General features: G+C 44.3%; 1 protein-coding gene across 1 annotated transcript; it reads left to right on the plus strand.

Moving 5' to 3' along the window:
- Positions 1-1923: 1923 nt before the first annotated feature.
- On the plus strand, positions 1924-2820 carry LRRC30 (leucine rich repeat containing 30). The gene has a single exon (XM_077809061.1). It carries the CDS (start codon positions 1924-1926, stop codon positions 2818-2820), a length of 897 nt encoding a protein of 298 aa, XP_077665187.1.
- The last annotated feature ends 11156 nt before the right edge of the window (positions 2821-13976 follow it).

Raw genomic sequence — 13976 nt, forward strand, 5'->3', positions numbered from 1 at the left:
AAATAAAGGTTCATCAACATCCTGGCAGGAGTTATCATGGGAATGAAGTAGAACAGGGATTATAATGGGATTGTAACAGGATGGTGAGGTTCTTCTGTTAACCCGCTGTGTTAGGTGGTGGTGGAGCTGTGTGTGGAGATGCTCACTGAGCACTGCACGCTTCCTGGGCAGGTAGGTGCCACTCATCGGAGATAAAGGAGAAGGAGATGGTTCTCTGATCAAAAGAATCCATGGGGTGGAGCAGTCTTAGACCTGCGGAGGGAAGCTTGGACAGTACTTTGTGTTTGTTTTGTATTAGTTTTTTAATAAAGCCAAACTCCAAGAAGGGGTGAGTTTTGGTTCCACAATGTCTCTTGATTATTTTGGAGCGGGTGGAAATGCCACTTGCGTATACAGTTATGGGTTGCTGGTTCAAACTATTTGATTTGGGCCCAATTAGTAGTGAGGGAAAACTCTTACCAAATGGTTACCTGGGGATCGTGTAGAATTATGGAGAAGTTTCAGTCCTGTGCCTAGTGGACAAGTTTCCATATTACAAAATCACTACCAGGGCACCACAATGTTCATCCTCGTTGGTGGTCTCAGTAGAGAGGACAATGGCTGAGCAGTGAAACTGAACCACTCACTCGCCCCTTCTGGGGGGGTCCATCCTGTTCAAACTTCAGCACATTATTGCAACACTAAGAGTATGTCTTCACTACAGGGTTAATCCAGGCTCTTACTTGGATGTTGCCCATAACCCCCCTTTGGTCCACACACACAGCCTTTCTCCCGAGTTCCAGGGTGCTTTCAACCTGAGCGACTTGGCACGGCTGGAGGTGTGGATTAGAGCTAGGCTTCACTTTCACTCAGGCTGATAATCCATCCAGGCTAAATCACTCAAGTGTTGATAGTCCTCCAATGCCTTCCCACAATTCCTCCTGTATGCTCAGAGACAGACAAGTTCTCACATAATCTTCTGGGAAAGAATCAGAGTGGCTCAGCTTACTCAAGCACAAAAGAACCCAGAAGTCTTAGCGACACACATGGATGCGTGCAGCACCAGTGACTGCACAGTAACTTGGGTAGGACTTTGACCCCAGATGTGAACAGCTGTAATGCACCCAGGCTATCTGTAGTGAAGATATAGCCTAAGGGGCAACTCCACTTCTGCTATGCATTCTGTACCCTTTCTGTGGATAAAGAGAGGACTGTCATCATCACAGAGGGGAAATAGGCCAGTACCTTTCACAAGCACTAAATTCATTTTTAAAAAAAGCAATGGAAAGGAAAACAAGATATGAAGATTCTTCACCAGCCCTTCTGTGGAATGTAAAATTTGCTCCAGGGTTCTAGCTGCTTAATGAGGCCAGTAGGAGTCAAAATAACTGCTTTTCATCTGAATGAATTTGTTTGAGCTTTTCCCCCACCACACACACTTCTTGTTTGTTTGTTTATTTGGTTGGTTGGTTGGTTAGTTAGTTGGTTGGTTTTTTAAAGTCACTCTTGTTAATTATCCTGCATGCACGAGATATCCAAGAAAGCTGACATAGTAAAGTTATATACAGCATCTCGGTGACCTCTTTGCAATGAAGATAATATCTGTCCAATAAAGCCTTGACAAAATGACAGTGACAGCTGCATTGTGGTATTCAGTTTGAATTGAACAGGTCTGTTCAGCAGTGTTGGGAGCAAGCCTTTCATTACAATCTGCAGCACCAAGAAAAACAACTTAAACCCATCCTAAAAAAGTGAAATTTTCCCTCCGTGGCTGCAGAAGCTGGTTTGGGTAGACAGAAGCAGGTGCTTTTCATAGTCTTCTCCATATCTCTTTGGTCTGATCTTTCTTACTGTCTTCAAAAGGCTGCAATCCTCTCTTCACTACTGACTTTAAAAGGGAAGGAAACCTCACTTCTTTCAAAAGCAACCGCAGTCTGGAGTGTTATGGGAGCTGAACACTCGAAGGACCAGCGTCCGAGAAGAATGCTTTTGCTGGGGAAAGGTCAGAGACTTCCTGCATGGGAAGAAGCTCTTCTCTCAGGAAAAGACCCAAAGTCACTGCTGAAGCGTGGGTTACATTATGTCAGTCTGAGCCTCATAATGAAGGGGATGACAAATGTGCCTGATTTTTTGTGGGGCTTGTCGGAGGTGCAGAAGCTGAACCTTTCACACAACCAGCTGATGGCTCTTCCTACAGCTTTGGGGAAACTAGACAGATTAGCGGTGCTGAACTTGTGTGGCAATCGCCTCAAGTGTCTGCCAAAAGAGACCGGGCTCCTCAAAAACCTGAAGGTTTTATTTGTCGATATGAACTGCCTGAATGAAGTGCCAGCGGAGCTCAGTCTGTGCACAAAGCTGGAAGTTTTGAGCCTTTCACACAATTGCATCTCAGAACTCCCTTCAAGCCTCACTGATTTGACAAGCCTAAGGAAGCTGAATCTGAGTAACAATTGTTTCGTTCACATTCCCTTATGTGTTTTTGCATTGAGGGGTTTAGATTTCTTGCACTTAGGCTCCAACAGACTTGAAAACATTGCAGAAAGTGTCCAGCACCTGGTAAATTTGCAGATCTTTATTGCAGAAGATAACAATATTCGCACCTTGCCACGGTCTCTCTGCTCCATCGCTGCACTTGAGTTACTAAATGTAGCTTACAATTCTATTCAGACCCTTCCAACTGATCTCTATCTTCTGCACAGATTGCCAAAAATTGCTTGGAATCCAATGGATAAAGGGCTCCATATTTCACATAACCCATTGTCCAGACCACTGCCAGAGATTGTAGAGGGAGGACTGGATGTGCTCTTCAACTACCTTAAAGAGAAAAATCAACACAACTAAACTTGCACTGTGTTTGGGATTAACGCTGTCACCAAGACTTAATCAGTGGTTTCCATTTCAGAACACAGGGAGACAATAAAGACTAAAGATGTTTTTAGTAACATTTGCTGAAAGCAAGTGAAATCTGACTATCTAGTTTAACTTTGCATAGAGTGTATTTTCTAAAACATCCCTCTCTGTAAGTTTTTCAGTATTTGGTGTGTCTTTTAGGAAAAACTGTGGTCAAAATTTTGCTCTTTATTATAAATAAACAAATTAATGCAGGCCATTAGCATTGTAAAGGGTACATTTGTAATCTTTCAGCCTGCAGTAATATTAATATAAATGGGATTTACTGTATGTGGTGTGCATTTGCACTTTAATTCCTGTTCATTTCTTCCTACACAGATAAACCACTCCACAAACATGCACTGCAATCTAAGTGACTTTCAAGGGGGAACATTTAATTTATTCACAAAAGAGATTTGCTAATATGTCTCAAACTCTATTAACGGTCAGACATTACATTATTGGTGTAGTTCAGTGGTTCCCAAACTTGTTCCGCCACTTGTGTAGGGAAAGCCCCTGGCGGGCCAGGCTGGTTTGTTTACCTGCCGCGTCCACAGGTTCGGCCGATCGCAGCTCCCAGTGGCCGCAGTTCGCTGCTCCAGGCCAGTGGGGGCTGCTGGAAGCGGCGCGGGCCAAGGGACGTACTGGCCATGGCTTCTAGCAGCTCCCATTGGCTTGGAGCAGCGAACCATGGCCACTGGGAGCTGCGATCGGCCGAACCTGCGGGCACGGCAGGTAAACAAACTGGCCCGGCCCACCGGGGCTTTCCCTGCACAAGCGGCGGAACAAGTTTGGGAACCACTGGTGTAGTTCAACACCGTATAGCTATTGACCAGGATGGGCAGGAATGGTGTCCCTAGCCCCTGTTTGCCAGAAGCTGAGAATGGACAACAGGGGATGGATCACTTGATTACCTGTTCTGTTAATTCCCTCTGAAGCACCTGGCACTGGCCACTGTCAGAAGACAGGATACTGGACGATTCAGTATGGCTGTTCTTAAGTTCCATTTTACAGCTATGAGCTAACGACTATAAATTACAGATAAAGTTTGAAGGCAGTTGCGGGCTCTCCCAATTGTTTGGATCAAATGTCCTCAAAGGTAAACAAGTCTCCCACCCCACAACATGCAAACTTTCCCACAAAGGCTCCCAGGGCCCCTACACCAGTACATCACAGAAACCTGGCCCATCAGAACTTCTAGGTGGAATTCACACATGCTTTCATGAGATGTCATCATTCTACCAAATGAAGATTGTCTGAATAAGATGTGACTAATATTACTAGATGAACAACTGCACTCATTTCCTTTCCACACTTCCCTACAATTTGAGCCATGAAGTAACTTTATTCAGGAGAACTGAATAACATTTTAGGTGAACTGAAAGTATTTTTCTATCAGGGAAGCACTATCCATGCCATCATCAGTCTGTGAGAGCCTCAAAACCAACTACTTCTGTAATGTTCAGCATTAGCAGGGAGCATAAAAGTCATGTCTGATGTAGTTCTATATATTGATCTTTTGTAAATGACCTTCATTAAAATTTCATACTCAATAAGAGCAGGTAATACACGAGAGCTATTAAAAGCTGTTCAACCTAATTCTCCTGTCAAACCAGTTAAACAGGCTTAGCAGAATTCAATTTTAATTTTTTTAATATAATTTTGACAGAATATTACTTATTTTTAAGCATTTTTCAATTTTCATCTATTTAAATTTTCAGTTGCTGGAATTTATGGGGGCATCAAACAATAATTATTTAATGACAGCAGATAGATTAAAAAAGTTAAAGCTTTATAACTGTTAAAACACAAATTGTCAACATCAGGTTTCAAAACATACAAGAAAATATCCTTAAACTCTAATACATTCACAAGTTCTCACTTAGCCTCGCTGTAAATATCGGTTATCAATGGAAATATTTTTCATTGGTTTGTATGTGTATGGCGCATTTGACATTTACCGATAAAAATCTAATCCTTCCAAGCCTTAATATAAATCTGGAGTAACTCCACTGAGGTCAGTGGAGACACACTGGTGTAAATCTGGTAAAAATGAGAGAAAAAGCAGGTCTATTGTTTTTTAAAAAATTAATTAAGAAAATACAGAAAACCTTTGAGAGTTTCACTTCTTATGTCAAATCTCAGAAATCACTGGTTCTCAAATTTAATTTGTTCTCCATCTGTAGTTGTGGGAGGTCGATCCTGCCCCCTCAGTGAAGTTAATGGAAAACAACTGACTGCTGTGAATAACCATTTGTTTTGCTGGCGGCAGGAACAGCCTAATATCAACAAACAATTAAATAATTTGTGGATAAACGCAATGTACTTTGTAAGTTGTGAAGCCAACAGCTTCAGCTGTTACTCTAGTGCTGAGGTACAAATGCAGTATTGAACATAGAGCTAAAGATTCTGCTAATTAAAGGGGTGAGAACTGGTTACCATAATTTTTGATGTTCGTATAGTTTGCATCTCACTTGGTTTTATTAACACAGGAATTTCAGTGCTATACTTAGCAATTGCAGTTTTCAAGTGTACAATTAAGGATTAAACCCTATGTTCCTAGCAAAGGGAGAAACCTTTCTAAAAGGCATTTCGGTTTGAGGAGTATACAAGAAAATGAACAAACCTGCTGTGTATCAGACAGCAAAATGTAGTCATTACGAGATTTGTTAATGTAAAATAAGCTTGATGAATACGTTTACTGCATACCCAGGCTTTACACTTATTTATTTATTTTTACTCAAGTAACAGGATATATAGTAAGTTCTGCTTTTTATGAACTTTTATTAAGCATAAATTTGTGTTTCATACAGTGATAAGTGAAGCAATACTGCAATTATTAGTAGTGAAAGATAAATATAACCCCTGTTTTTATTTCAGGCATGGATTATTATATCTTTGAATGTCCATTTCACAAGCTCTAAATTTTCCACTGCATGTGAGTGTTGATAGCCATGCATTAGAGGTCTACAGGAAGGTTAAATGCCTGTGACATTAATCACCTGGAAAGTTTCTTCCTCCCCCTTCCCCCCCCCCCCCATGTATCAGTAGGCAAGGATACTATGACACTAATTTGTACATGAGATGAATTGACTGGGATCACTATTCACAATAATGTATATGGAAGGTGGAGAGACAGGTCAAGATGATTTGTGCCTGAACTACAACTCCCATGAAGCATCACAGTGGCATTTCCAAATAGAAATTTTTGGATTTCAGCCAAAAGCTTTTAAATTTCAACTGAAAGGTTTTGAATTTGGGTTGAAAAATCTCAGCATTTTCTGTAAATTTTTTGTTTTGTGTTCATCAAAATTTTTCCACAGGAAAAAAATCATTTTCTGAGCAGCTGTAGTATAAATATGCAAAATCACATAATTGTATGGCCTTATTCATTTTAACCTGTGCTAAGGTATGAATAGCTTGCATTCAGTTCCAATTATTGTACTGTAAGTAATTTAATGAAAAACCAGTAAACAACAGACTTTTAGACTTTAAGGCCAGAAGGGACATTGTGATCATCTAATCTGACCTCCGGTATAGCACAGCCCATAGAACCTCACCCACCCACCCCCCTAGTAGGCCCATAACCTGAGCCTGAGTTACTGATGTCCTCAAATCTTGATTTAAAGAATTCACATTACAGAGAATTCACTATTCACTGTAGTTCAAAGCAGCAAGTGACCTGTGCCCCAGGCTGCAGAAGGTGAACTCCCCCATGACTTCTGCCAATTTGACCTTGGGATAATTTCTTCCTGACCCCAAATATGGTGATCAGTTACTAGTTAGACCCAGGGCATGTCCACGAGACCCACCAGCCAGACAGCTGAGAAAGAATTGTCTGTAGTAACTCAGAGCCCTCCCCCTAAGCTTATGCTCAAATAAATTGGTTAGTCTCTAAAGTGCCACTAGTACTCCTCTTCTTTTTGCGAATACAGAATAACATGGCTGCTACTCTGAAACCTATCTCCAGCTGTTGTCTAATTAGCTAATAGCAGTTGCAGATATATGGCCATATGCCATGGTAGGCAATCTCATTTTATCATCCCCTCCATAAACTTATCAAGCTCAGTGTTGAAACAAGTTAGGTTTTTCCCCCAACTGCTCCCCTTGGAAAGCTGTTTGAAAACTTTGCTCCTCTGATGGTTAGAAATCTTTGTCTAATTTCATGCCTGAACTTATTGATGGCCAATTTATATCCATTTGATCTTGTGCCAGCATTTCTCCTCAACTAAAATAACTAGTCTCTCTCTAGTGTTTATCCCCCTGATGTATTCACAGAGAGCAATCATATCTCTCCTCAGCCTTAGTTTTGTTAGGCTAAACATGCCAAGCTCCTTAAGTCTCTCCATGTAAGGTAGGTTCTCCATTCATCTGATCATTCTAGTAGCCTTGCTCTGCACCTGTTCCAGTCTGAATTAATCTTTCTTAAACATGGGAGACCAGAATTGCGCACACAGTATTCCAGATTAGGTCTCACCACTGCCTTGTATGATGGTGATAACACTTTCCTGTCTCTACTGGCAATACCTCACCTGATGCATCGTAGGACTGCATTTGCCTTTTTCACAGACTCATCACATTGGCAGCTCATAGTCATCCTGTGTTGACTAATACACCCAGGTCTTTCTCTGACAGTCACTTCCAACTGAAACATCACCAGCTTATAGCAAAAATTCTTTTGTTTAGTCCCTAAGTGCATACCCTGCACTCCTAAATTTCATCCCATTTCCATTACTCCAGTTTTCAAATTGTCCAAATCCTCCTCCCTGTTGGCAATACCTCCCAACTTTGTCATCTGCAAATGTTGTTAGCACACTCTGACGCTTTTGTTGCCATGCTTTCCCATTCCCGCTGCTCAAAGGGGAGGGAGGAGTGGGTCACGTGGTATTGGCTCTGTGTTCCTGGGCTGCCCTGCCGGAGCCAGCTCTAGGGAAATTGCTCCCCTCATCCACCCACAGGAGCAGGGGTAGAAGCTGGGGAGGGGGAGGTCACATGATGCCTCTACAGTGGCTGAGGGGGGCCTGTGTCCCTGTGCGGCCTGTCAGGTCCCTCACCCTGCGTGTGAGAAGAGAGGCTACGGGTGTACTGCACCTGCCATGGGAGCACACTGCTTGTTGTGTCCGGCTGCACCCCCCTCCAATTCTGGCTTCTGGTGTGGGGAGAGTAAGGGCTTGTGAGTAAGGGCTTAGCCAAGGTACAGCCAGCAGGCTTGCAGGTGCCCATTCCAGGAGCCGCTTGGCGGGACCCAGGCAGAACACCCAGTCCCTTCTGCCACATCCCTTCTCCCCCACCCCCTGAGGCAAGGCATAAAGAGTCAGGGCACAGGTAGTAGGGTGCCCTCCTGCTACCGCAGGAGGGACCCAGCCCTGCCCTAATGGAGGCTGTGATGCTGGCAGACCAAGTGCCAGCTAATGTCCAGGCCCCTAGGCCTCACTGAACACAGACAAAAGCAGAGCTGCCACCCCATGTGTTAGTATTGTTAAAATAGATATTAGCGTTACGAGAATGTGGTTAGTGTTTAAAGTTTCAGAAGCTACCCAGAGCACATGCAATGTCTGGACTTGTAGACACCTTGTGGTGCATTGGGCCCACAAGAGGATGACAGCCGGATCTCAGTTGGGCTTCAGGGCTGAAGCTGTTCTCGTTCAGAAGAGGCATTCAGTGGGATCAACCCATGTCACTTCTGCACACTCACTGACAGGCCAGGTCTGAGAGCCTACCCAGCCCTTGTGGCCAAAGCTAGAAAGAAAGTAAATAAGGGGTTCACCAAGATGTTCCTGGGAAAAGGGGATTCAGTGATACAGCACAGGGTCATCCATTACAATCGGCTAGAAGTTCTGAGGAATGATGGCATACACCTGTCAGATGGAGGTGCTGACGTACAACTGCAGTATGTGCAGGTATGGATGGGGCAAGTGTTGTGATACCAGAGAGTGTGGTTGGGTGAGAAGTGACCAAGCTAGTCCCTGGCACCTCCTGTGGTCGGTTTCCAGTGCAGTTAAGAGAATAAAATGAATAGTTCCCAGAGGTAAAAGACCTGGGATTTTGGTGATAGGCCTTTGCCTCATGTGATAGGGTGAAAACTTGTGGGCTTTGCCGGCCAAGGTCAGACCTTTTGGCCCTCACGGGCCGAGGTCCCCACCATGCTGCACCCTCTGTCCCCCTGCTCACAGGGGGAGGGTGCTAGGACTCAGAGAGAACTGAGTCCTGGAGGGTAGGATGCGGAGAGCCTACCCCACATTATGGGTTATAGGGTAAGGAGCTCTGCAACCCCTGCACTGGAACCAATTAAATGCCTGGCCTAGAGAGTATGGGTGATGGGCAGGTAGTGCCTTTCCCTTATGTTACAGTGTAATGAAAGTTGCAGCCTGCCACTTAGCTCTCTGTGTGCTTCTGTCCTCATTTTGCTGCTGCGTCCACAATTAAAATGTTCGTAGTTCAATGTCAAGACTGGGCCTAAACTGTATTCAGTGCTGAATTCTGATGCCATTGAGTTTGCTGTATATTCACCAGTGAGCAGCAACCTTTCAGCACACAGTAAATTACAGAGAAAACATATTGTAAAACATAAGCAGTCTACATGCTGAGCTTACCAGGTGTCCCCATCTTCCATGGAGAGACTCTGGCAGGTTTCCAGTCCTCCAGGTGGTTGTTCTCTTAGTTACGCTTTCATGTCAGTTTGAAGATCAAATGTAGGATGCATCAGGTCAGGCTACCCTTTACACTAAAAGCCTGGTCTTTGTCTGTTGGGCCCCTTGACCGCAGTCTGAACTAGTACATGCAGTTCACCCCAGGGAGTGGTACTTCTCTGGAGCTGTTTAACTGTCCAAAGCCTTGCAGTAATTACCCCCCACTGATTTTAGATCTTGGAGGAAACCCTGTAGCCCTCCTTGTGGAGCTAGAATACAATCCCTAGCTCAAAAAGATTTTATATATAATGTAGCATTTATAGATACAAAAGTCTATGGATATTCCATGTCTATAGCGTCTGGCACATCTCAGTATAATAGTCTATTGAATTTTCCATGATGCCAAGGTCTCACATCTGTCACAAGGCTGAAGCAGTACAACAAAATATTTTAGAAAAGACAGTGATCTACTTTTTCACCACTGGGAAGGAGCAAAAGCAAGCCAGTTAGAGCCATGAGGCAACAGCGTCCAAAAAACCCCCGATTGCTGGCCTGATCTATGTGCTGAGCATGGTCTGGGACTTGCTCCCACCACCATTAGACACATCTCTGCCTTTGGCTGACTTTCTGCTATTCAAATAATGGCTTCTAGCCTGCTGGACAGGCAACCTTAAGCCTGAGCAGCTTTTTCACTCACACCTGTCACTCGAACATGCTGCTCAAAGGCGGTTGCTGTGTATATGCTAGCTGGCTAACAGGCAAAGAAATGGTGCTGAAGTGCAGCAAACCAAAATGGGAACCTGATCCTGTAAGCCCCTCAACTGTTAAACTCCCATTGAAGTCTATGGGTATTTAGTGCACATGGAGGGCATGGATCAGCGTTCATGTTGTGCTTCCCATCAGTACCCAGGCTGGTCCAGAAAAACTAATGATCCAACCAGCGTACCAAATTCGGTGATGAATCCTGGTCACATGCCACCTGAGGCATGTTGTGCATATACTAAGAAGAAGAGTGCACCTGAAGGGCTCCCAAGATTGGGCTCAAGGCATATACAGCACATTAAGACATGTTAGGAATTTAATTTACTCTCTCTGGTTGCCTGCTCATATCAGAGTCAAATGGGGCTGAGGATAGTGCTCTCATTAGCCATTGGTAGTCTAGTTGCAGTATGAATCTCACTGAGGTTGCATAAATCTAAGGACACTACCCCATAAAAGCTAGGTCAGATTTTTTTTTATTTTTTTGCACTTTGGGTAAGGAGAGAAAAGCTTCTATTCACACACCATGGTGAGACTTCTGATTTCAGGACCCTTTCAAGACTCAGAAATAGACCTGAACTGGTTATTCACTGTCAGCTGAATTTCCCTCCAGGCCCAAGAGAATAGAATACAAATTAAATCACTGTTTAATATAATAGAGGAAACTAAGGAAGAGCCATGCTACAAACAGTCTAGCAAATAGCATGACCAGAAGAGTAGTTTAATAAATTATAGCAGTAAGTTGGTAATTTGATGTCAAATATATGAAATATTAACTAAGATGTAACAATCCCTCCAGTAACGTAAAAATGATCACATATGTTAACCTAAAGGTTTCACTGTTAACACAGCGTGATGGTTCAACATGCTAGAAGGCTGCTTTCTAAATCACAGTGTCCCCTGTGGTAAAAGAAGGAGGGATCTCAGACATCATGGAAGGAACGCTTTTGTGTTCTCCCTAGTGGCATTTACATTTTAGCCCTACAGCAGGTTGAGTCACTCTGCTGCCTTATCCATGATACTTCCTAAATTAACGAACACTACATTTAGGGATCCCTGGAAGGCTTATCTCTTGTCTAATATATCATTAGCTCAACATATAATTTCTGACATAATGTGCACAGCCCTTCTCAGAGAGCAAGTCTCCCACAGGTTAAATATGGCCTCATAATTTTGTATCTGCACGAGAATTACAGCTAAATACAATAGAAACTATTTACCTCAGGCCCCATCGTTTCTGTGCTTTCATCACCACAGGCTCATGGTGGAATTGCTGGTCCCTTTTGTCATCGTTTCTATTTGATACTATAAAAGAAAACACCCCCACCTTCCGATACGAAAGCTGTTATTTCAAAGTTAGGATAACTGTATCTATATCGAAAGCTCTTCTGGCTGTTTCATACACCTACCTTGTTATTACCTCCAGGCCAGTCATGCATCTCCATGTCACTGGTCAGGATAGTGACAGGGAGCAAAGCAAAGAGAAGAGCTGCTGATAGAACAGTTCCCATTGGGAAATAGCTGCTCATTAATATGCTTTTAAAACAGTCATATTTTGGTCAAAGGCATTTTCAACATTGAAAATCAACTATCCTTTCACCTCCTAAGCCTTTTCCACACTAGAAAATGTGACCCATCACTGATAAAAGATGTGAGCAACTGGTGCAGCTGAACCAGTACTGATGATGGTTGAACCACCACCATCGGTAAGTTGTGCCCAGCTTTATAAATCTTCCTTGAAACTTGGCCTGAGTTCACCCATTGCTCTGCTTCTGAAATAGAGTGATCCTGTTAGCACCAGGATGTCAGGCTAGATTCAGGTAACACCAGCTTCTGATGACTTAATCCCAGGCACAAGGCCACGGCAGCAGAAAGCTGTGTTTAGAAAAAAGCATCCTTTCCTTTCAAGGGGGATTCATGGAGGCCAGCACAGACCTTAAGGTGGCAATGCTGGCTGAGTAGGCATGGCTATAGTCATTCATCAAATGCAAAGGCAACCTCCACCATTGGGGTTCCTGTGGATATTTTAAGTTGCTTTCCCCTAGCAGAATTACTGGGGAGTGAGATAGTGCAAAAGTTAATCCCTGATTAGTGGGGAAGTATCCATAGTCTGCACTTCCCAGCGCCAGCAAGAGTGATTTGTCCATCGGCTGTTAGGTTAGCCCTGGGTAAGAAGCCGTGTCACAATCCCCTCCCAGCTGTTTAGCAATCAAGAGGCAAATGAGGCAAGGTATATTCTTTTATTATCTTTCCTGACTTACAGAGGAACATCCTTTTTTTGGGGGGGGGGGGAAGGGAGGGGAGGCTACCTTCCACCTGCAAAGTTTTTCCATCTGCTAACCTAGGTGACAAGCAAGCAAATCCATTTACAGGGCTTCTGTTATCTCCTTCATGAGTGGCCACCACTGACTTTATGACCATCTTAACAAAGACGTATTGAACTAAATTCAATCTTAGGGCATATCTACACTGGCAGAGTTATAGCACCAGGAGTTACAGCACCACTCAGACAGCACTGAAGGGAAACTGCTGTTGTGTGTTCACACTGTCAGCTACCTGTGCAATAGCGTGTTTGCACTTGCGGCATTTGCAGCAGTCTTCGGAGTGGCGCACACTGGGCAGCTATCCCGTAGAGCATTTCTTCCTCTTCTGCCGCTAAGAGTTGCGGGAAGACGGAGGAAGTCGTGGGGCATCCTGGGTCCTGTCCCAATGCCCCGTGATGCATTGCTTCATATCCCAGCAATCCCTGTGCTTCCGTCCGCATTTGGCACCTTGTTTCAACAGTTTCTGTACTGCGCACTCTGCCTCTTTGGTCTGCAGGAACGGATCCCGAACCGCTGATTGGTATGCTGTTCGCTCTGACCAACATATCAGGAGTGGCAGTGGAGTTATTCCTTAAACTACAAAGGCAAGAGGAGTGTGACATTGATCTCGCCACACGTACTAGCTACAACACGAGATTGCTTGTGGCATTCCTGGAGGTGCTGACCACAGTGGAACGCCGCTTTTGGGCTCAGGAAACAAGCACGGAGTGGTGGGATCACATCGTGATGCGCGTCTGGGATGACTAGCGGCTGCAGAACTTTTGGATGAGGAAAGCCACATTCATAGAACTGTGTGATGAGCTCGTCCCAGCCCTGCCGTGCAAGGACATGAGAATGAGAGCTGCCCCGCCATTGGAGAAGTGCATGGCAATTGCACCGTGGAAGCTGGCTACTCCAGACTGCTACCAATTGGTCACCAACCAGTTCGGAGTGGGAAAGTCGATCATTGGACTCGGGTTGACGGAAGTGTGCAGGGCCATTAATCACATCCTGCTCTGAAAGACCATGATTCTGGGCAACGTGCGTGACATTGTGGATGACTTTGCACAAATGGGCTTCTCCAACTGTGGTGGGGCAATAGATGGCACACATATCCCAATTTCTGGCACCAGACCACCTAGCTACCGAGTACATTAATCAGAAGGGTATTTCTCTATGGTTCTCCAGGTGCTTGTGGATCAGCCTGGGCATTTGAGGGGAGGGATAGCTCAGTGGTTTGAGCATTGGCCTGCTAAAGCCAGGGCTGTGAGTTCAATCCTTGAGGGGGACATGTAGGGATATGGGGCAAAAATTGGCTGGATGATTTAATCGGGGATTTGTCCTGCTTTGAGCAGGGGGTTGGACTAGATGATCTCCTGAGGTCCCTTCCAGCCCTGATATTCTATGATTTCACGGA

The sequence above is a fragment of the Eretmochelys imbricata genome, chromosome 2 (genome assembly GCF_965152235.1).
Source record: "Eretmochelys imbricata isolate rEreImb1 chromosome 2, rEreImb1.hap1, whole genome shotgun sequence".
NCBI classification, from domain to species: Eukaryota; Metazoa; Chordata; order Testudines; family Cheloniidae; genus Eretmochelys; species Eretmochelys imbricata.

Coding starts and splice junctions, on each gene's coding strand:
- LRRC30 (XM_077809061.1), top strand. CDS start 1,924: ATGGGAGCTGAACACTCGAAGGACCAGCGTCCGAGAAGAATGCTTTTG.